The sequence below is a fragment of the Nerophis lumbriciformis genome, linkage group LG37 (genome assembly GCF_033978685.3).
Source record: "Nerophis lumbriciformis linkage group LG37, RoL_Nlum_v2.1, whole genome shotgun sequence".
Lineage (NCBI taxonomy): Eukaryota > Metazoa > Chordata > Actinopteri > Syngnathiformes > Syngnathidae > Nerophis > Nerophis lumbriciformis.
In genome coordinates this window covers 11560728-11585000 of record NC_084584.2, presented here as the reverse complement: position 1 = coordinate 11585000, position 24273 = coordinate 11560728, and the positions used below count along the sequence as shown (strand labels likewise).

The 24273-nt window shown below is 37.4% G+C and overlaps 2 protein-coding genes across 5 annotated transcripts in view; both read left to right on the top strand.

Moving 5' to 3' along the window:
- The window catches only part of yrk (Yes-related kinase), a 64613-nt gene extending 50580 nt beyond the window's left edge, over positions 1-14033 (top strand). For all 3 annotated transcript variants that reach the window (XM_061931003.1, XM_061931000.1, XM_061931002.1), the window contains 4 exons: positions 2420-2496; positions 2567-2720; positions 2925-3056; positions 13191-14033. In XM_061931003.1, the coding sequence (XP_061786987.1) occupies positions 2420-2496; positions 2567-2720; positions 2925-3056; positions 13191-13399 (572 nt within the window). In that variant the 3' untranslated portion in view covers positions 13400-14033. The remainder of the gene's footprint in view (positions 1-2419; positions 2497-2566; positions 2721-2924; positions 3057-13190) is intronic.
- An 8219-nt stretch (positions 14034-22252) lies between these two features.
- The window catches only part of ahdc1 (AT hook, DNA binding motif, containing 1), a 79699-nt gene continuing 77678 nt past the window's right edge, over positions 22253-24273 (top strand). The window contains exons 1-2 of one of the 2 annotated variants that reach the window (XM_061930783.1): positions 22253-22555; positions 23137-23259. The gene's annotated coding sequence lies outside the window, so the exon portion shown is untranslated. Of the gene's footprint in view, positions 22556-22952; positions 23037-23136; positions 23260-24273 lie in introns of those variants that run through there. The other variant, XR_009811705.1, reaches the window with a different exon arrangement.

Here is a 24273-nt window from a genome sequence, read left to right as displayed (position 1 = left end):
TTTACTTAGTACAGCGTCTTAGTATAGCTTCTTAGTATTTACTCGATTCAGTTTTTTGCTGAATCGGGTTTTTTGTTGCGCCCTAAAAAGTGTTAACACTAAGTGTTGTAGCTATTACGCACCAGGTGTTGGATTTTCACGTGGATCTTAGTTGTAGTTTTCATTAACACATTTGGAGGTGTTGGAATTGCCATGTAAAATCGCTAATGCTAATCTGTAGCATGTCAATAGCAAATCCAATGTATGTTAGCATCAAGCTAGCACTTTTTTTTTAATGCTACTTTAATGCTTAGTACTTACTTAGAACAGTGTCTTAGTACTTAGTACAGTATCTTAGTATTTACTTAGTACAGCGTCTTAGTATGTACTTAATACAGCATCTTAGTATTTACTTAGTACACCTTCTTAGTACTTACTTAGTGCAGTGTCTTAGTTCTTACTATTTACTTCGTACAGCATCTTAGTATTTACTTAATACAGTGTTTTACTATTTACTTAGTACAGTGTCTTAATTCTTAGTATTTACTTAGTACAGCGTCTTAGTATTTATTTAGTATAGCTTCTTAGTATTTACTCGATTCACTTTTTTGCTGAATCAGGTCTTTTGTTGCGCCCTAAAAAGTGTTAATACTGTAAGTGTTGTAGCTATTACGCACCAGGTGTTGGATTTCCACGTGAATTTTAGTTGTAGTTTTCATGAACACATTTGAAGGTGTTGGAATTACCATGTAAAATTGCTAATGCTAATCTGTAGCATGTCAAAGGAAAAGCCAATGTATGTTAGCATCAAGCTAGCACTTTTTTTTTAATGCTACTTTAATGCTTAGTACTTACTTAATACAGTGTCTTAGTACTTAGTACAGGATCTTAGTATTTACTTAGTACAGCTTCTTAGTACTTAGTACAGTTACTTGGTACTTAGTACAGCATCTTAGTACTTACTTAGTACAGCGTCATAGTATGTACTTAGTACAGCATCTTAGTATTTACTTAGTACACCTTTCTAGTACTTACTTAGTACAGTGTCTTAGTTCTTACTATTTACTTCGTACAGCATCTTAGTATTTACTTAATACAGTGTCTTAGTATTTACTTAATACAGTGTCTTAGTATTTACTTAATACAGTGTCTTAGTATTTACTTAGTACAGTGTCTTAGTTCTTAGTATTTACTTAGTACAGCGTCTTAGTATTTATTTAGTATAGCTTCTTAGTATTTACTCGATTCAGTTTTTTGCTGAATCGGGTCTTTTGTTGCGCCCTAAAAAGTGTTAACACTGCAAGTGTTGTAGCTATTACGCACCAGGTGTTTGATTTCCACGTGGATCTTAATTGTAGTTTTCATTAACACATTTGGAGGTGTTGGAATTGCCATGTAAAATCGCTTATGCTAATCTGTAGCATGTCAATAGCAAATTCAATGTATGTTAGCATCAAGCTATTTTTATTTTTATTTTATTTTTTTTTAATGCTGAATGATCGCCAAATGCCAAAGTGCGAATAGCCGGCTAGTATTGTTCTGTTTTGTAACATGGCACCGTTGGATTTGACCTAAATCGGTTCCTGGTAGTACCGGCAGGAATCGGGTGTCCCAAAATTAAAAAGGTACCGAATTCGGTACCCATCCTAACTAGACATGAACGAAGAGAGGGAGGACAGGTGTTGGATTTTCACGTGGATCTTAGTTGTAGTTTTCATTAACACATTTGGAGGTGTTGAAATGGCCATGTAAAATCGCTAATGCTAATCTGTAGCATGTCAATAGCAAATCCAATGTATGTTAGCATCAAGCTATCTTTTTTTTCTTTCTTTTTTTCTTTTTTTTTAATGCTGAATGATCGCCAAATTTCAAAGTGCGAATAGCCGGCTAGTATTGTTCTGTTTTGTAACATGGCACCGTTGGATTTGACCTAAATCGGTTCCTGGTAGTACCGGCAGGAATCTGGTGTCCTAAAAAAAAAAGGTACCGGATTCGGTACCCATCCTAACTAGACATGAACGAAAAGAGGGAGGACAGGTGTTGGATTTTCACGTGGATCTTAGTTGTAGTTTTCATTAACAAATTTGGAGGTGTTGAAATTGCCATGTAAAATCGCTAATGCTAATCTGTAGCATGTCAATAGAAAATCCAATGTATGTTAGCATCAAGCTAGCTTTTATTTTTAATTTTTTTTTTTTTTTTAATGAAAGAAGAGAGGGAGGACAGAGTTCTGTTAAAGAGGCACATAAATAAAGAGGTAGTATAAATACTACTTCCCAGAAGTGATGGAGCCCTCCGAACTCTGCCTAGCAACAGGGTGCCACCTGATGATGATCATGAATTTCAATGTTGTCGTGCTTCTCTGCAGGGTCCGACGTTCAATCCCGGGACTTCCGCCATTTTGCATGAGTGTGCGCTAACTTTCTGACTCCTCCCCCAGGAAGTTTGCTGGACTTCCTCAAAGACGGCGAGGGCCAGAACCTGAAGCTGCCCCAGCTGGTGGACATGGCGGCACAGGTGAACAATAATAATAATATTATTACTAATGCACGCCTGGTCCTTACATGGCTCCGCCTCCTGCGTGCAGATCGCGGCCGGCATGGCGTACATCGAGAGGATGAACTACATCCACCGCGACCTGCGCGCCGCCAACATCCTGGTGGGAGACAACCTGGTGTGCAAGATCGCCGACTTCGGCCTGGCACGTCTCATCGAGGACAACGAGTACACGGCCAGACAAGGTAACAGGATGTGTGTGTGTGTGTGTGTGTGTGTGTGTGTGTGTGTGTGTGTGTGTGTGTGTGTGTGTGTGTGTGTGTGTGTGTGTGTGTGTGTGTGTGTGTGTGTGTGTGTGTGTGTGTGTGTGTGTGTGTGTGTGTGTGTGTGTGTGTGTGTCGTCTCCATAACGTGATGATGCAACTTGAGGGTTGTTGCCATGGTTTCAGGGGCCAAGTTCCCCATCAAGTGGACGGCTCCTGAAGCGGCTCTGTACGGACGCTTCACCATCAAGTCTGACGTGTGGAGCTTTGGCATCCTGCTCACTGAACTCATCACTAAGGGACGCGTGCCATACCCAGGTACTTAGTCTTAGTACTTGAAACTTAGTACAGCCTCTTGGTACTTAGCACAGCATCTTAGTACTTACTTAGCACAGCTTCTAAGTTCTTACTTAGTACAACTTCTTAGTGCTTAGTACTTACTTAATACAGTGTCTTAGTGCTTAGTACAGTATCTTAGTATTTACTTAGTACAGCTTCTTAGTACTTACTTGTTAGTACAGTGTCTTAGTTCTTAGTATTTACTTAGTACAGCGTCTAAGTATTAGTACAGCATCTTAGTGTTTACTTAGTACAGTGTCTTAGTATTTATTTAGTACAGCTTTTTAGTACTTAGTACAGCTTTTTAGTACTTAGTACAGCTTCTTAGTACTTAGTACAGCTTTTTAGTACTTACCTAGTACAGCTTCTTAGTATTTACTTAGTACACGGTCTTAGTGCTTACTCAGTCCAGTGTCTTAGTACTTAGTACAGCTTATTAGTATTTACTTAGTACAGCTTCTTAGTACTTAATACAGTGTCTTAGTACTTAGTATTTACTTAGTACAGCATCTTAGTATTTACTTAGTACAGTGTCTTAGTATTTACTTAGTACATCTTCTTAGTATTTACTTAGTACAGCTTCTTAGTACTTAGTATTTACTTAGTACAGCATCTTAGTATTTACTTAGTACAGTGTCTTAGTATTTATTTAGTACAGCTTTTTAATACTTAGTACAGCTTCTTAGTATTTACTTAGTACAGCTTCTTAGTATTTACTTAGTACAGCGTCTAAGTATTAGTACAGCATCTTAGTGTTTACTTAGTACAGTGTCTTAGTATTTATTTAGTACAGCTTTTTAGTACTTAGTACAGCTTCTTAGTACTTAGTACAGCTTTTTAGTACTTACCTAGTACAGCTTCTTAGTATTTACTTAGTACACGGTCTTAGTGCTTACTCAGTCCAGTGTCTTAGTACTTAGTACAGCTTATTAGTATTTACTTAGTACAGCTTCTTAGTACTTAATACAGTGTCTTAGTACTTAGTATTTACTTAGTACAGCATCTTAGTATTTACTTAGTACAGTGTCTTAGTATTTACTTAGTACAGCTTCTTAGTATTTACTTAGTACAGCTTCTTAGTACTTAGTATTTACTTAGTACAGCATCTTAGTATTTACTTAGCACAGTGTCTTAGTATTTATTTAGTACAGCTTTTTAGTACTTAGTACAGCTTCTTAGTACTTAGTACAGCTTCTTAGTATTTACTTAGTACAGCTTCTTAGTATTTACTTAGTACAGCGTCTTAGTGCTTACTCAGTCCAGTGTCTTAGTACTTAGTACAGCTTCTTAGTATTTACTTAGTACAGCTTCTTAGTACTTAATACAGCGTCTTAGTTCTTAGTATTTACTTAGTACAGCGTCTTAGTAGTTACTTAGTACAGTGTCTTAGTTCTTAGTATTTACTTAGTACAGCATCTTAGTATTTACTTAGTACAGTGTCTTAGTATTTACTTAGTACAGTGTCTTAGTTTTTAGTATTTACTTAGTACAGCGTCTTAGTATTTATTTAGTATAGGTTATTAGTATTTACTCGATACAGCTTATTAGTACTTAGTACAGCTTCTTAGTATTTATTTAGTACAGCTTCTTAGTACTTAGTACAGCTTCTTAGTATTTACTTAATCCAGCGTCTTAGTGTTTACTCAGTCCAGTGTCTTAGTACTTAGTACAGCTTCTTAGTATTTAGTTAGTACAGCTTCTCAGTACTTAATACAGCATCTTAGTTTTTAGTATTTACTTAGTACAGTTTCTTAGTATTTACTTAGTACATCGTCTAAGTATTTACTTCGTACAGCTTGGTAGTACTTACTTAGTACAGCTTCTTAGTATTTACTTCGTACAGCGTCTTAGTATTTACTTAGTACAGTGTCTTAGTATTTACTTAGTACATCGTCTAAGTATTTACTTAGTACAGCTTCTTAGTACTTAGTACAGCTTCTCAGTATTTACTTAGTACAGCTTGTTAGTACTTACTTAGTACAGCTTCTTAGTATTTACTTAGTACAGTGTCTTAGTTCTTAGTATTTACTTAGTAAAGCATCTTAGTATTTACTTTGTACAGCTTCTTCGTATTAACTTAGTACAGCTTCTTAGTACAGCTTCTTAATGTAGCTTCTTCGTACTTAGTACAGCTTCTTAATGCTTAGTACTTAGTACAGCATCTTAGTGCTTAGTACTTACTTAGTACAGCGTCTTCGTACATAGTACTTAGTACAGCTTTTTAGTACTCAGTACAGCTTTTTAGTACATAATACAGCTTCTTAGTACATAGTACTTAGTACAACTCTTAGTACTTAGTATTACTTAGTAAAGGTGCTTGGCACTTAGTATCTACTTATTACAGCTTATTACTAGTACTTAGTACATTTTTTAGCACTTACTAGCACTTTGTACTGCTTCTTAGTACTTACTAGTACTTACTTAGCACAGGTTCTTAATACTTAGTAGTTACTCAGAACAGCTTCTTAGTACTTAGTATAATTACTAAGTGCAGGTTTTTAGTACTTACTTTGTACCGTTTCTTAGTACTTACTAGTACTTTTTTAGTACAGGTTCTTAGTACTTTGCACTTACTTAGTACAGCTCCTTACTAGTACTTAGTACTTAATTGACCAGAAGTGGGTCTTTAGTCATGAAACAACATATTTTCTGCACTGAAATGATCTGCAATTAATTTTTCATACACTGAAATGTTTTGAAGCAAATTTACCTGCACTGAATTTTTTTTACACTAAATATTTTACACTGCCTTTTTTTACACTGAATTTTTCTGCACTGATAATTTTTCACAAAACTCGAACGCAAAAACTTCACACAAACGAATCTCCATTATTTTATACAACATATTTCTTCTGTGCGTGAGTATGGTAGAGAATGGTTTCATACGGCCCCACTCCTGGGTGGATCTCTAGTGAAAAGAAGAGGGGTGGGTCCATCATTTTGCAATGCAGTCTGCTGAAAATGATGGAAAGTGCCACTCTACATAGCAACTGAGCCTGTGGTGGAAGATTTAGTTGCCACAGAACACATTTGTTTTATCAAATTCAACATTTTACTCCCATCCCAGGCTGAAGTGGCCAATTTGTCACGTTTCATGTGTCAGGTAAACCCCTTCCCACGATATCAACATTCTTACGTAAAAAGCTGGCAGCTTAGTTGCCAGAATGTTTGTGTTAAAATGACATTGTTTTTACAACATTATATTGTTCGTGGAAAGTTCTTTTTTTTTATTCTGGCAACTCAGCGGCCAGTTTTTCTACCGTAAAAACAAATGTTAAAAACAAAAATATTACAGTCAAAAACTGGCAGCTCAGTCAACAGAATTTTAACGCCAATTTTTTTTTAGTTTTTTTCAATTTACAGTAATATGCTGTAAAGAACAACGCAAAATGTATTGTCATTTTTGTTCATTTGATGGGTAGTTTGCTGTAAAATCACAAGTCAAGTAGATATTTAGGTATTTATTTTTATTTAGACAAACATTTTTTGGAAAGTATGATGATGTATTGTAACATTTGTTACAGTATTGGATACTATTAAAGTTTAAAAGGGATGCAATTTCAAGCAGTACATATATTTTTTCTGTCAAAATGAAAAAAAAAATCCATTACCGTATTTTCCGGACTATAAGGCGCACTTAAAATCCATTTCCCCCCCAAAAAACTCAATAACCCGGTGCGCCTAATATACGGAATAATTTTGGTTGAGCTTACCGACCTTAAAGTTATTTTTTTTGTACATTGTGTAATGGTAAGTGTGACCAGTAGATGGCAGTCAAACATAAGAGACAAGTGTAGACTGCACTATAATGGCAATATGATTCTAGTTTACAAAACCAACATGTTATATGTTCCGTTTAGAATATAGAACATTACACGCGGTGCTCAAAAATCCGTCAAAATGTTTTAGTAGGACTTAGGTAAGCTATGAAGCCACACCGCTTGATGGATTGTCGGCGCATTAAACATCCATCCATCCATTTTCTACCGCTTATCCCTTTCAGGGTTGCGGGGGGGACGAGTATTATTATGGTGTGTGTATAAGGTAAGATATTATCTGGCGTTATGTTTCGCAATATTATGCAAAAGCAACTTTTCTGGCCTTTTGGTACATGCTGATTTGGATTTGGGATCTGCATAAATCCTGAAAATGTATGCGCGTTCGTCATTGTAGTCCGTAGTCGATAAGCTTCTTCTTTTTCTCTATCTTCTTGTTATGGGACATTCATCCTCCACTGTTGCCATTTCTAATATAAAGTAGTGTAAAGTTCTTACTTATATCTGTCAGTAAACGCGCCATGAAAGCACTAAAACATACCGGTGTCGTGAGTTTACATTATTCACCCGAGGAACTTTTCGGTTTTTCACGGGACACATTTTCGGGCGTTGTTGTTGCACTAGTGAGCCACGGATGAGGAGATGCTGCTCCGTACTTGATTGAAGTAAAGTCTGAATGTTATTAAAACAGTTAGCTATGCAACATTTTGACCAAAGAACCACCAGTACATGTTATGTAGACCACAACAAAGTCTTTTAAAATTGGAAAAATAAAATAATAATATGACTACTTTAATCTCCCTATAATCCGGTGCGTTTTATATATGAAAAAAGATCGAAAATAGACTATTCATCAGCAGTGCGCCTTATAAGCCCTATGGTCCGGAAAATACGGTACGTAGTAAGCCTAAGTATTCATTAATAAACAAGGCCGAGGTTTTATTTCATATTTTCGGCAATGGTAACATTACACCCAGTTTGAACAGTAACACCGTGTTTGACTCTAGGAAAATAAAAGACTGTGATTCCTTGGCGCACCACTAGATGGAGCCTGCATACCGCAGTTTGAGAACCACTGCAATATAGGGACAAATATTACAGTATATCATCATACTTTCCAAACATTTTTTGTCTAAATAAAGATAAATACCTAAATATCTGCTTGATTTATAAAACTACCCATCAAATTAATAAAAATGAGAATAAATTGTGCGTTGTTCTTTACAGCATATTACTGTAAATTGAAAAAAAATTGGCGTTAAAATTCTGTTGACTTATGTGCCAAAAAAGTGTTAAAAATAGCTAAAAAAATTTTTTTGTCTAAATAAAAATAAATACCTAAATATCTGCTTGATTTATGATTTTACATCAAATTAATAAAAATGACAATAAATTGTGCGTTGTTCTTTACAGCATATTACTGTAAATTGAAAAAAAAATTGGCGTTAAAATTCTGTCGACTTATCTGCCAAAAAAGTGTTAAAAATAGCTCAAAATTTTTTTTGTCTAAATAAAAATAAATACCTAAATATCTGTTTGATTTATGATTTTACATCAAATTAATAAAAATGACAATAAATTGTGCGTTGTTCTTTACAGCATATTACTGTAAATTGAAAAAAAAATTGGCGTTGAAATTCTGTCGACTTATCTGCCAAAAAAGTGTTAAAAATAGCTAAAAACATTTTTTTGTCTAAATAAAGATAAATACCTAAATATCTGCTTGATTTATGATTTTACATCAAACTACCCATCAAATTACTATAAATGACAATAAATGTTGCGTTGTTCTTTACAGCATATTACTGTAAATTTAAAAAAAATTGGCGTTAAAATTCTATTGACTTATCTGCCAAAAAAGTGTTCAAAATAGCTAAAAACATTTTTTTTTGTCTAAATAAAAATAAAAACCTAAAAATCTGCTTGATTTATGATTTTTACATCAAACTACCCATCAAATTAATATCAATGACAATACATTTTGCGTTGTTCTTTACAGCATATTACTGTAAATTGAAAAAAAATTGGCGTTAAAATTCTGTTGACTTATCTGCCAAAAAAGTGTTTAAAATAGCTAAAAACATTTTTTTGTGTAAATAAAAATAAATACCTAAATATCTGTTTGATTTATGATTTTTACATCAAATTAATAAAAATGACAATACATTTTGCATTGTTCTGTACAGCATATTACTGTAAATTGAAAAAAATTGGCGTTAAAATTCTGTTCACTTATCTGCCAAAAAAAGTGTTCAAAATAGCTAAAAAAAATGTTTTGTCTAAATAAAAATAAATACCTAAATATCTGCTTGATTTATGATTTGACATCAAACTACCCATCAAATTAATATAAATGACTATAAATTTTGTGTTGTTCTTTCAGCATATTACTGTAAATTGCAAAAAAATTGGCGTTAAAATTCTGTTGACTTATCTGCCAAAAAAGTATTAAAAATAGCTAAAAACATTTTTTTGTCTAAATAACAATAAATACCTAAATATCTGCTTGATTTATGATTTTACGTCAAATTAATAAAAATTACAATACATTTTGCATTGTTCTGTACAGCATATTACTGTAAATTGAAAAAAATTGGCGTTAAAATTTTGTTGACTTATCTGCCAAAAAAGTGTTCAAAATAGCTAAAAACATTTTTTTGTGTAAATAAAAATAAATACCTAAATATCTGCTTGATTTATGATTTTTACATCAAATTAATAAAAATGACAATACATTTTGCATTGTTCTGTACAGCATATTACTGTAAATTGAAAAAAAATTGGCGTTAAAATTCTGTTGACTTATCTGCCAAAAAAAGTGTTCAAAATAGCTAAAAAAAATGTTTTTGTCTAAATAAAAATAAATACCTGCGATGAGGTGGCGACTTGTCCAGGGTGTACCCCGCCTTCCGCCCGATTGTAGCTGAGATAGGCTCCAGCGCCCCCCGCAACCCCAAAGGGAATAAGCGGTAGAAAATGGATGGATGGATAAAAATAAATACCTAAATATCTGCTTGATTTATGATTTAACATCAAAGTACCCATCAAATTAATATAAATGACTATAAATTTTGTGTTGTTCTTTCAGCATATTACTGTAAATTGCAAAAAAAATTGGCGTTAAAATTCTGTTGACTTATCTGCCAAAAAAGTATTAAAAATAGCTAAAAACATTTTTTTGTCTAAATAAAAATAAATACCTAAATATCTGCTTGATTTATGATTTTACATCAAATGAATAAAAATGACAATAAATTGTGCGTTGTTCTTTACAGCATATTACTGTAAATTAAAAAAAAATTGGCGTTAAAATTCTGTCGACTTATCTGCCAAAAAAGTGTCAAAAATAGCTCAATTTTTTTTTGTGTGTAAATAAAAATAAATACCTAAATATCTGTTTGATTTATGATTTTACATCTAATTAATAAAAATGACAATAAATTGTGCGTTGTTCTTTACAGCATATTACTGTAAATTGAAAAAAAAATTGGCGTTAAAATTCTGTTGACTTATCTATGAAAAAAGTGTTCAAAATAGCTAAAAACATTTTTTTGTCTAAATAAAAATAAATACCTAAATATCTGCTTGATTTATGATTTTACATCAAACTACCCATCAAATTAATATAAATGACAATACATTTTGCGTTGTTCTTTGCAGAATATTACTGTAAATTGCAAAAAAATTGGCCTTAAAATTCTGTTGACTTACCTGCCAAAAAAGTATTAAAAATAGCTAAAAACATTTTTTTGTGTAAATAAAAATAAATACCTAAATATCTGCTTGATTTATGATTTTACGTCAAATTAATAAAAATGACAATACATTTTGCGTTGTTCTTTACAACATATAACTGTAAATTGAAAAAAAAATTGGCGTTAAAATTCTGTCGACTTATCTGCCAAAAATGTGTTAAAAATAGCTAAAAAAATGTTTTTGTTTAAATAAAAATAAATACCTAAATATCTGCTTGATTTATGATTTGACATCACACTACCCATCAAATTAATATAAATGACAATAAATGTTGCGTTGTTCTTTACAGCATATTACTGTAAATTGAAAACAAATTGTCGTTAAAATTCTGTTGACTTATCTGCCATATTTTGACTGTAAAATCTACGGTTGTTGTTTTTAACAGTTTATTACTGTAAATGGAAAAACGATACATTTGTTTTTACAGTAGAAAAACTGGCAGCTAAGTTGCCAGAATAAACTTGTACTGTTTTTCCATGAACAATATAGTGTTGTAAAAAACAATGTCAATTTAACACAAACATTCTGGCAACTAAGCTGCCAGCTTTTTATGTAAAAACCTCTCAAAAAACATTTTCCATTTACCGTAAAATGTTGGAAAAAATTTAAAAAAACACTAAATTTTACAGTAAAATTTTGTAAATGTAAAGTTTTTACTGTAAAATGGACAGTGTACTTAAAACAATTTATATAATTAATAATGAAATCCAGAGGCATATTCATACATTATTCACTGTTACAAGCGGCCCTCTGATGGCAGCCATAACTGCCATGTGGCCCTCAATGAAAACCAAGCTCTAAGGTGTATGGCTGGGGAATTAGAGAAAAAAGTGTTAAAAATAGCTAAAAAAATAAAAATAAAAAAAGTTAGCATGCTAACATTAGCATCCCTGATTTCCACCTTGCAGCATCAAAATGTGTTTTCTAGAAGCCCTTGCAGGAACCTCGGAAATTATCCAAGGTTCCTGCAAGGGCTTCTAGAAAACACATTTTGATGCTGCAAGGTGGAAATCAGGGATGCTAAGGTTAGCATGCTAACTTTTTTTTTAGCTATTTTCTTTACACTTTTTTCTCTAATCATCTTTTTTTTTCATTTTTCATTTACACCTTGCAGCATCAAAAATGTGTTTTCTAGAAGCCCTTGCAGGAACCTTGGAGATTCTCCAAGGTTCCTGCAACTTCTTGAAAACAATGTTTTGATGCGGCAAGATGTAAATCAGGGATGCTAGTGTTAGCATGCTAACTTTTTTTAAGCTATTTTTTACACTTTTTTTCTCTAATCATTTTTATTTTATTTTTTTTCATTTACACCTTGCAGCATCAAAAAAACATTTCTAGAAGCCCTAAAAACTTCTTGAGAACAATTTTTTGATGCTGCAAGGTGTAAATCAGAGATGCTAACGTTAGCATGCTAACTTTTTTTAAGCTATTTTTTACACTTTTTTCTCTAACCATCTTTTTTTTAAATTTTTATTTCATTTACACCTTGCAGCATCAAAAACGTGTTTTCTAGAAGCCCTTGCAGGAACTGTGGAGATTCTCCAAGGTTCCTGCAACTTCTTGAAAACAATGTTTTGATACGGCAAGATGTAAATCAGGGATGCTAACGTTAGCATGCTAACTTTTTTTTTAAGCTATTTTTTTACACTTTTTTCTGTAATCATCTTTTTTTTAAATTTTTATTTCATTTACACCTTGCAGCATCAAAAAATGTTTTCTAGAACCCCTTGCAGGAACCTTGGAGATTCTCCAAGGTTCCTGCAACTTCTTGAAAACATTTTTTTTGATGCTGCAAGATGTAAATCAGAGATGCTAACGTTAGCATGCTAACTTTTTTAAAGCTATTTTTTACACTTTTTTCTCTCTCTTTTTTTTTTTTTTTCATTTACACCTTGCAACATCAAAAAAGCATTTCTAGAAGCCCTAAAAACTTCTTGAGAACAATGTTTTGATGCTGCAAGGTGTAAATCAGGGATGCTAATGTTAGCATGCTAACTTTTTTTAGCTATTCTTTACACTTCTTTTCTGTAATCATCTTTTTTTTTTTATTATTTATTTCATTTCCACCTTGCAGCATCAAAAATTGTTTTCTAGAAGCCCTTGCAGAAACTGTGAAGATTCTCCAAGGTTCCTGCAACTTCTTGAAAATATTTTTTTTGATGCTGCAAGGTGTAAATCAGGGATGCTAACGTTAGCATGCTAACTTCTTTTTAGCTATTTTTTACACTTTTTTTTTCTCTAATCTTTTTTTTTTTTTTTTTTTTTCCACCTTGCAGCATCAAAAATGTGTTTTCTAGAAGCCCTTGCAGGAACCTTGGAGATTCTCCAAGGTTCCTGCAACTTCTTGAAAACAATTTTTTGATGCTGCAAGGTGTAAATGGAAAAAAAAAAAAAAAAAAAGATGATTGAATTCATGTGAAATAATCTTATAAGCATATAACTCAATAATGGTAGAATTATTTGCAGTGGCGCTCTTATTTTGGAAGTGATGGAAGTAGCAGGGGTGTACCTAATGATGTGCTCGTCCTTATCTGTATGCGACACGTGTGCCCCCCTCCCTCTCTCCCCCCGTCCCTCCAAGGCATGAACAACCGCGAGGTGTTGGAGCAGGTGGAGCGCGGCTACCGGATGGCCTGCGCCCCGGGCAGCCCCGCCTCGCTCCACGAACTCATGCTGCAGTGCTGGCGGCGGGAGGCCGACGAGAGGCACACCTTCGAGTACCTGCAGTCCTTCTTGGAGGACTACTTCACCGCCACCGAGCCGCAGTACCAGCCCGGAGAGAACCTGTGACACACACACACACACACACACACGCACACGCACACGCGCGCCTCCTAATGTACATTGTCGCCCTAATCGCTTCCAGTCGCCGCCGCGTCTTTTGGGACAGATCCGCCTTGATGAAGGACCTCTGCTGATCAGGGGGGCCCTGCAGTGATGTTGCTTTCCTCTGTAACCATGACAACAAGGAACTGAAAGAAAGATGTAGATGGTTTGGGAGGAAGGGGGGGCGAGTTGGCACATTATCCTCTTCTTCCTCAGCCGCCATAGATGTTCCGCTCGCACCCTTTCACTCTCTTTTGTCGGCGGATCCACGCGGCGGTGCAACAGGTTCACCGGCGTCGCGTCGACTCGGGCGGGTCCAAACTCCCGCCGTGTAAAAACCTTTTCTTTTCCAACACATTTAAAGAGAAATATATATATTTTAAGAGAGGCGGTGAGAAATGTCTCGGCCATTTTGTATGAGCCAGTCTCTTGAAGGTTTGACTTTTTATTTAACGTTCTGTAGCATTTATTCATTCATTGGGAGGCCGGGTGCAAAGTTCACGCATTAAAAAAAGGGAAATATTTTATTGTTTTCTTACAAGATCGTGCCCCTTTTTTATGCTGAGATTATTCTTACTGTAATAAACATCTGACAGTTTTTTGTTTGTTGTTTTCAACTCGTGCCGACAATACTTTCCTACGTAACAACATGAACGTGCTGGAAGTAGAAACCAAATATTCTATCATTTTTCAGGAACCGCACAAAAAAACCTTTTCAATAATCAAATCGTCGCAACTCGGGCGTCCCAATGCCCCGACCTACAGTGTTGGGTTAGTTACTGAAAACCAGTAACTAGTGTTGCGTCGGACCAGTTCTTCCTCCCAGAGAATCTAAGTTACTGATCAATCCCAAGTTCTTTAGATGACATATATGCTGAGTAAGAAGGACCGTCAAGTCAGTTTTGGAATATTGTAGTTTTATTCCAAAGCTTTGGGAGGTCAACTCAATCAATACATTCGTATCGGCTGCTCGAGTTGATCTGCATTCCAAAGGAAAAAGCAACTCATTTCACACAACACTGATAAGAGAGACGTGGGGATTTTTCTTCACATTCCGTTGGTTTACGACCCTTAACCAGGCATCTGAAATGTCTAGAGAATCTGGTAGATTACACAAAGGAAAAATAGTAGGCGCTACTCTAACATGGCTATCTAAAAAGAAAGAACTCTTAATCATATCTGCCTCTATCCACACTAGTTAGTTACTAGCAGAGGTGGGTAGAGTAGCCAGAAATTGTACTCAAGTAAGAGTACTGTTACTTTAGAGATTTATTACTCAAGTAAAAGTAAGGAGTAGTCACCCAAATATTTACTTGAGTAAAAGTAAAAAGTATGTTGTGAAAAAACTACTCAAGTACTGAGTAACTGATGAGTAACATATATATATATATATATATATATATATATATATATATATATATATATAGTTTGCCGTTTTTGTTTACATGTTAAAGGTGTTTTAATGAATATACATGCATGTTTAACATACGGATTCCTTTCTTTCATGAAGACAAGAATATAAGTTGGTGTGTTACCTGATTCTGATGACTTGCATTGATTGTAATCAGACAGTAGTGCTGGTAACGTCCACGTTTTCAAATGGAGGAGAAGAAAAGTTCCTCCTTTCTGTCTAATACCACATGAAAGTGGTTGGTTTTTGGCATTTTATTTGTCCAGCTTCCATATTCATTTTCACACACTTTACAAGAAATACATTGGCGGCAAATTCCGTAGCTTGCTAGCTTGTTTGCGCTGGCTTTCGGAGACTCTTATTTTGTAAGTGCAGGCGCGATGGAGCGGCACTTTTATTGTGAAGACAGGAACTGTGCAGTCAGTCTTTAGGCTTTTGACGGGATGTACGGTTGAAATAAAAACGTGTCTTTTTTCCTTCACACTTTTGATTGATTGATTGAAACTTGTATTAGTAGATTGCACAGTACAGTACTTATTCCGTACAATTGACCACTAAATGGTAACACCCCAATAAGTTTTTCAACTTGTTTAAGTCAGGTCATGTGACCGCCTGGCTCTGTTTGATTGGTCCAACGTCACCAGTGGCTGCATCTGATTGGTGGAACGGAGTCAAACGTCACTAGTGACTGCATTTTATTGGTGGAACGGAGTGAAACGTCACCAGTAAGGCAGGCACTTTGAAGGTCTGTCTGACAGACCAAAACAAACAAAGTGTGCATTAACAGATCGATAAAAATTAGTAGCGAGTAGCGAGCTGAATGTAGATAAAAGTAGCGGAGTAAAAGTAGCGTTTCTTCTCTATAAATATACTCAAGTAAAAGTAAAAGTAAGTTGCATTAAAACTACTCTTAGAAGTACAATTTATCCCAAAAGTTACTCAAGTAGATGTAACGGAGTAAATGTAGCGCGTTACTACCCACCTCTGGTTACTAGTTACTTTTTTCAAAAGTAACTCAGTTACTAACTCAAGTTACTTACACCAAAAAGTAATGCGTTACTGTGAAAAGTAACTATTTAGTTATTTCTTTTTTTTTTCTTCTTTTTTTTTGGGGGGGCTCCCATTAATGCCCTTTTAGCCTTCATTTTAGTACTGTTATTGCACTGGAGAATAATACAATGTGTTGATCAACTTGACATGCATTTGCATCACTGAACTCTGCTAAGCAATGTGGTCTACATACAACACACAAAGACAAAGATATGTTTCAAAGGGTCAATTTGTTTCGGGCCAGACAAAACTATTTTAAATAGCTGCAACATAACATACATAAGTAACAAACAGCATAATAACAACAAAGCTGTAAACCTGGCTTCACCCAAGGAAGGCACACATGACATACACAAAGCCTAACCAGGCGTTTTTCTCTCTCTCAAGGAATTGTGAAATAAAATCATGTCTTCAGGAGATCATCACTGTACTGAAGCCCAGAACACTCTACACATTTCCCCAGTTTTAGTTTAGAGAAAAGGAAAGATTGGCCTGGCCCACTAGGATCCCTCTTTATGTTTGTGAACTTTATAGTCTATACATTTAGAGTGATGTGATAAACAAACACTCTGGAAGTCTAGAATGAAAGAGTATATAAGAGAATTGACAGAATGTGTACCTTCAGTGATGAATGATGAGCAGAGGCTGAGTTTGGAGTGTTTTCTTTAGCTCGCTTTCCATGTTTATGTACTCACTGTCCACTGTGTACAAGGTTGCGGAGTGTGTTTATAGGAATTTTCCACCATTCTTCCAAAAGCGCATTGGTGAGGTCACACACTGATGTTGGTGGAGAAGGCCTGGCTCTCAGTCTCCGTTCTAATTCATCCCAAAGGTGTTTTATCGGGTTCAGGTCAGGACTCTGTGCAGGCCAGTCAAGTTCATCCACACCAGACTCTGTCATCCATGTCTTTATGGACCTTGGTTTGTACACTGGTGCACAGTCATGTTGGAAGAGGAAGGGGCCCGCTCCAAACTGTTCCCACAAGGTTGGGAACATGGAATTGTCCAATATGTTTTGGTATACTGGAGCATTCAAAGTTTGTTTCACTGGAACTAAGGGACCAAGCCCAACTCCTGGAAAACAACCACACATTATAATTCCTCCTCCACCAAATTTCAATGCAGTCCGAAATGTAGCGTTCTCCTAGCAACCTCCAAACCCAGACTCATCCATCAGAGTGTAGAAACAGTCTCTATGCCTAAGTGCTTGATTTGATACACCTGTGGCCGGGCCAAGTGATTAGGACACCTGATTCTCATCATTTGGATGGGTGGCCAAGTAACTTTGGCAATGTAGTGTATATTATACAATATGTTGTGTATAGTATCTAATTTATAATACATATCGTTATATAGTGCTCGTGCCTCACAGCGAGATGGTCCTGGGTTCTATTCCCGGGCTCTGGTTTCCTCCCACCTCCAAAACATGGACAGGTGGTAGAAAATGGATGGATGTAATATATATCTAAAATATTCTATATATATCATATATAATAGAGTGTAAATAACATTTTACCATATCATGTAGCCAAAACCTCAAAAAAGTCAAACATCATAGTGATAATGTCATGTCAAGTCATCATTAAATGGCCTTGATATGTCAAAAGGCATGAATAAATCATGTTCTTTTCCCAATACCTCTATAACTGATAACAGTAGTTCAGCCGGGATATGCTCATTTCAAAATTAGATTTACAGCCCTGAAATATTATCGTTTTCATTTCGATGCCCCGCCCTCCACAGTTTGACCAATCAGACAGTCCGCGAGTGTGTCACATCCAGGTTGCCAGACACACCCCGCTCTCTTTGTCTCGTCACTGCCACCGGTGAAGTTACTAAACATGTCAGACCTTAGTAAATCTAAAAGGCCTCGTTACCATTCTCAACTTATTCATGACAAAGCCAGGAACAAAACCAGGATTTGTATCGGTGATGCCTTTGAAAGATGGAGACGCCAAACTTGATCATTTCCTCCTTGATAGGTAAGTCAGGCATTTACGTTTTCTTATTACTTGTAATCAATGGGAATGGACATTTGGTATGTAAACTATATTGTCCAATACAGTCTATGATCTTGTCTAACAAAGACAGTGTGACGATTAGCATGCTAGCCCGGTCAATGACACATGGACATATAGGTTTACGGGGTATGTCCACGTGTATTCCAACTGACAGGGCAAAATATATTTTCGACAAATAAAACCTGTGTGAATATGGGTAGTGTCCGTGCCTACTTCCTTCTCAACATGCTGATATGCTGAGGAACTCGGTTCCAACATTAGAACGGCTGTCATCACGGCAACGTGAAACATTTGGAGACAGATAAAATCACTCGATAAAATAATTCCTCATTGGTGTAGCCTATAGGCATACCTTGGTAAAATGACTCCTCTTTAGTTTTGGGCGTACATTACGCTGCTAAGCATGCTTTACTTTTTCTTTTTTTTGCCAGTATAACCATTGCTAGCGTTGGTTGTAGTTGGTTTTAGTCTTTGTTTTCTGATTGTACTGACAATAACCATATGATTGCCATTTGTTGTTGTCAGATTCAAACACTGATGATATCTACAAACCCCGTTTCCATAAGAGTTGGGAAATTGTGTTAGATGTAAATATAAACGGAATACAATGATTTGCAAATCCTTTTCAACCCATATTCAGTTGAATATGCTATAAAGACAACATATTTGATGTTCAAACTGATACATTTTTTGCAAATAATCATTAACTTTAGAATTTAGAATATAGACCTTCGAACACTCAGGCTGTCCTGCATCAACAAGCGACATCAGTGTGTAAAGGATATCACCACATGGGCTCAGGAACACTTCAGAAACCCACTGTCAGTAACTACAGTTGGTCGCTACATCTGCAAGTGCAAGTTAAAACTCTCCTATGAAAGGCGAAAACCGTTTATCAACAACACCCAGAAACGCCGTCGGCTTCGCTGGGCCTGAGCTCATCTAAGATGGACTGATGCAAAGTGGAAAAGTGTTCTGTGGTCTGACGAGTCCACATTTCAAATGTTTTTTGGAAACTGTGGACGTGGTGTCCTCCGGACCAAAGAGGAAAAGAACCATCCGGATTGTTATAGGCGCAAAGTTGAAAAGCCAGCATGTGTGATGGTATGGGGGTGTATTAGTGCCCAAGACATGGGTAACTTACACATCTGGGAAGGTGCCATTAATGCTGAAAGGTACATACAGGGAGCAACATATGTTGCCATCCAAGCAACGTTACCATGGACGCCCCTGCTTATTTCAGCAAGACCATGCCAAGCCACGTGTTACATCAACGTGGCTTCATAGTAAAAGAGTGCGGGTACTAGACTGGCCTGCCTGTAGTCCAGACCTGTCTCCCATTGAAAATGTGTGGCGCATTATGAAGCCTAAAATAGCACAACGGAGACCCCCGGACTGTTGAACAACTTAAACTGTACATCAAGCAAGAATGGGAAAGAATTCCACCTGAGAAGCTTAAAAAATGTGTCTCCTCAGTTCCCAAACGTTTACCGAGTGTTGTTAAAAGGAAAGGCCATGTAACACAGTGGTGAACATGCCCTTTCCCAACTACTTTGGCACATGTTGCTGGCATCGAATTCTAAAGTTAATGATTATTTGCACAAAAAAAAATGTTTATCAGTTTGAACATCAAACATGTTGTCTTTGTAGCATATTCAATTGAATATGGGTTGAAAATGATTTGCAAATCATTGTATTCCGTTTATATTTACATCTAACACAATTTCCCAACTCATATGGAAACGGGGTTTGTAGTTGGTTTTGGTCTTTGTTTTCTGATTGTACTGACAATAACCATATGATTGCCATTTGTTGTTGTCAGGTTCAAACACTGATGACATCTATTAAACAAGACAAGAAGCAAAGAATTAAACAGAGACAGAATTAAAATTTGGCTCAATTTGAGGAGAGACGCATGGACACTACAGTGTCTCAGCACGCTCTGGTGAAAGATTGTACGGCTCCTCCTTTATTTGGACTTCCCCTGACCACATGGCAACAGCTGCTTCCAAAGGGACGTGGGTCGTAAACAGCGTTGCCTTTGTTACAGAACAGTTCAAAAGAAAAGGTCGTAAAACAGTTCAAAGAAAGGTTAGTAAAAGACTTCAAAAAAGAGGTTCGTAAAAGACTTCAAAAAAGCGGTGTCTGGAACTTGGGCAGATCCTGCCTTCTCTCCGCTTTGTAGTCCTTGGGTTAAAACAATATATTTCTGTTGATTACAATACATGAAGAAAAACAGAACACCTTCATGTTGCTCCCCCTACACAGTGGAGTTTTACAAGCCTTCTTCTTGGTAGGTTCAAAGACATGTTTTTGCTTCTCGCTGGGAACTCATTGAAACACAAAGTTTTTGTGATAACTTAGATACAATTATTCTAACAGTTCTGAAAATGGCCTAATTGCTGTGTAAAATGTGTTGGTTAGTGACAAAACGCTTGTCTATTCAGCTATTACACTCAGCATCAAGGGTTGGAATTGGGGGCTAAATCACCAAAAAATGATTCCCGGGCGTGGCCACTGCTGCCGCCCACTGCTCCCCTCACCTCCCAGGGGGTCAAATGCAGAGAATAATTTCGCCACACCTCGAGTGTGTGTGACAATCATTGGTACTTTAGACTTTAGACTACTGCAACGCACTTCTTGTCGAGATCCCCAGCAAGACCATCCAGAAGCTGCAATACATACAGAATAGTGCTGCTAGGATCCTGATGAGAGTACGGAAATATGACCATATTACACCAACTCTCAAATCCCTTCACTGGCTTCCTGTTCCACTCAGGATTGAATTCAAAGTCTTCCTACTAACCCACCAGTGCCTACATGGAAATGCCCCCCTCGACCTCAAGGAACTGCTCACCCCCAAATCCTCCACACGACACCTCCGATCCGGACAGGCTAACCTCCTCCGACCTTAGATGACTAAGCTACGAACAATGGGAGACCGGGCTTTCTGCTCCGCCGCTCCCAGTCTGGGGAACGCTCTCCCTGACCACCTGAGGGCACCCCAGACTGTGGATGCTTTTAAAAAAGGCTTAAAAACCCATCTTTTTAAAAAAAGCCTTTTTTTTTTTTTTTAGATATATGCGTACTAGTTTTAGCTATATGGCTGTTCTAGTTTTTTTTTTTTTTTTTTTTTTTTTTTTTTTTTTTTAATACACTGTAGCACTTTGAGGTTGTTTACTCAATGTAAAGTGCTTTTTACAAATAAAATCTATTATTATTATTTAACTTATCTTTTATTATGGTCCCAGCCAGGGGCGCCGAAAAGGGGGGGGTAAAGGAGACGGATTCTAGGGGCCCATGATGGAGGGGGGCCCAGAGAGGCCCCTAATGATGATGAAATTATAATACAGAAAAAATAATGACACTGTGTTGGGGGCCCTGTAAAGATTATTTTCATGGGGCCCAAAATCCCTAGCGGCGCCCCTGGTCCCAGCACCTCAACCCCTAGTAAGAGGCAGTGGAAGTTCGTATCTGGCAACCTCAGTCAGGGAGACAGAATTTTGACCGTATTTGCAGTACCATTTCTGGCCACATTATTACATATGGCTCATTTTAAAGAGAGCGCTCGAGAGCCTTTTTTTTTTTTTTTTTTAATTTCAGAATACAACAACACATGTTTGCTTTACATAACGTTACTCTATATTTGTATATATGGAATTTTTTTTTTTAATTTTTTATATATATAAATAAAAATGTAAGTCTTTATTTGGTTTTGTTTGGAGGGGACGGACACTTCTGGTCACGTGACCAGCTGCGAGCGTTGCACTTTGTGCGAACATCGCGAGACTTGAGAATAAGCGGGATAAACTAAACCGGGCCGGGGACGTGCGATAAGTACCTTAAAAGTTAATGAAGTGTAGCTTTCGGCTTAATATTTATCCATCCAGCCACTTGCTTATTGATTTTTCTATCTATATTTCTATCTATCTATCACGTATCTATCTATTTTATCTCGAAACGACCTGTGGCTAACTTGCCAGCTAGCTAGCTCTTAACTAGCTAGCTATCTCTTAACTAGCTCGCTAGCCGGGTCGCCATTAAGTCTATTAACAGGCTGTAAGAAAAAAAACATTTATTTTGTAATTTGCGTGCCAGCCTCAGGTAAATATTACATTAGTCTAAGTGTGTTTTAGAATTTTTGAAATGTTTAAAACTAGATTTTTGCTTAAACGCAACAGCACGTTTGCCGTTAGCTTTAAAAACTACAATTCCCACAATCCTTCAGGACAAACGCGCAGCTGTGTAGCTACGGGTGCCGGGAGAGCGCGTGACAACAGGCACGGCGCAGACAGCAACGCTCCAGACAAGCTGCAGCTGCAGAAGGCGTGCGGGCGCTCGGTCCACTCTCTCCCCCCGGCAAAGCCTCGCACTTGCCGCGGGTAATCCCTCCCTTGTTGGCATCTCCCCGCGGAACATGTCAGCGCCTCTCCCGAGCGGAAGACCCTCACAGGCGAGCGTTTTCTCCACATTCCTCCGCCGCTTCCCCGCTTTTGTTGTCGTCCACCTCCGGAGCGGAGGGGAGTGACGGGGGAGGCTGACCCGCGAAATGCTGCGCGCTCCCGGCTGCGGCAGTCCAGGCAACGACCCTTGCCCGGAGAGGAGCGGTGCTCCGCCGCTGACCGCCCCCACAACTCTGTGAGTATCACCCACCTCTGCATGTTATAAACATATTATTTCCAGAGTGTTTTTGCATTAACCTGCTGGAGGGTGGTGGGAGGGGGTTCGACCATGCATTCCTGTGCTGCCGAGTCATGTGGGCTTTTTCTGCTGACACGCACGCCATGTGTGAACCCCACTATCGGTCCTGCCTGGTGCTCTTACTTTAGTTTGGAACTTCTTGGGCAAGCACATCCATGCTTCCAGACAGTCGGCATCGTCGTCATCATCCTCATCATCCTCTCATCATCGCCCAGGAGTTTTTTCACCACCCTCCTCCAGCTGTTCCAACACAAGGGCAGCACATCTTGCAGAGGCAACAGGGAGAGAGACACTCTGGATGGCGACGATCTCGACTGCGGTTCGGGGGAGAGGAGGGAGTCAATGTCAGTGTCTGGCCAGTGACAGTTTGTTATTTAAGGGCCCCTCTGAGACGTGCACAGGCTATGCTGCAGCTCCCGTTAGTATGCAGACTGATGCTCTGTCTGTCTGTCTGTCTGTCTGTCTGTCTGTCTGTCTGTCTATGTGCGTGTGTCTCACACTCTGTGTCTCACCCTCAGCTGCGAGTAGAAGAGTGAGATCTCCTATTGGCACATCCACTTGGACGTGATGGATAATTCGCTCAATGCTGGAATGAAAAGGAAACGGCCTCAGTTTGGCATGCGGCTGCTGTCTAGTCAATCGTAAGTATGTGTGTGTGTGTGTGTGTGTGTGTGTGTGTGAGACGGAGAGAATGTGAACATATAACAGCTTAGGCCCATTGTGCTTCATGCTACCTGTGTGAACAAGGCTAGTTGTCATGGCAACGGCCTTGTGGCGCCGTTGATGTTGCTCCTGTCCTCATTGGCAGTGTCAGCGCACCTAACACAATGTCTCCAAGCTGTGTGTGTGTGTGTGTGTGTGTGTGTGTCTTTTGTTGTTTGAGCCTTGCTGCAGTTTCCAGGCGTGTGGGTTGCTGCCACAGCGTGTGTGTGCGTGTTGCAGTGTCACGAAGATAGCGCTTGCCAATCTATCAGCCAATCACCTCCCTCTCATCTTATCAGCGTGAGGTCGCTGCGGCCAGACGCCCCCTCGATGCGAAGACCCGACAAGAATATTCATCGATCGGGAGTTTACGTGCTCGTTTTTTTGTTGTTGTTTTTTTTTTTTTTTTTTTTTAACGCGCTCAAGTCCCTCGCAAGATGCTCCAAACTTCATGCAGACATGCTTTAAAAAATATCCGAAGATTGTTCCCGGGCAGGGTTAAAAAAAATTACTTTTAAAAAGTAATTATAATTACTCGTTACTTTTCCCCCAAAAGTAATTGATTTACTAACGGAATTGGTCTTTAATAAACGTACTTAAAGTTTTTTTTTTTCACAATTATTAGATTTAGAATTTGTGGTTGCCGATACAATTTAGGGACAATATTGTTTTTTGGAACAGATACCATCCAAATCGATTTAGTAACTTTAAAAAAACAAGCAGTTTGAGTGTGAAATAAATAGTGGACACTGCAGGTGAAGTTTCCTATATTGCTGTTATTTCTCGTAAGGGAAGGATGATGGATGCAGACAAGCAAGTAAACAACAGTTAATGCATTCATAGCTTATTTGAATAAAGTGCAACCAACACAAAGGCTTTAATTAACAAGAGGAAAAACTCACATTTTCAATATTCCAGCAATTTTCAATAAAAGTACAGTAACCAACATTTTA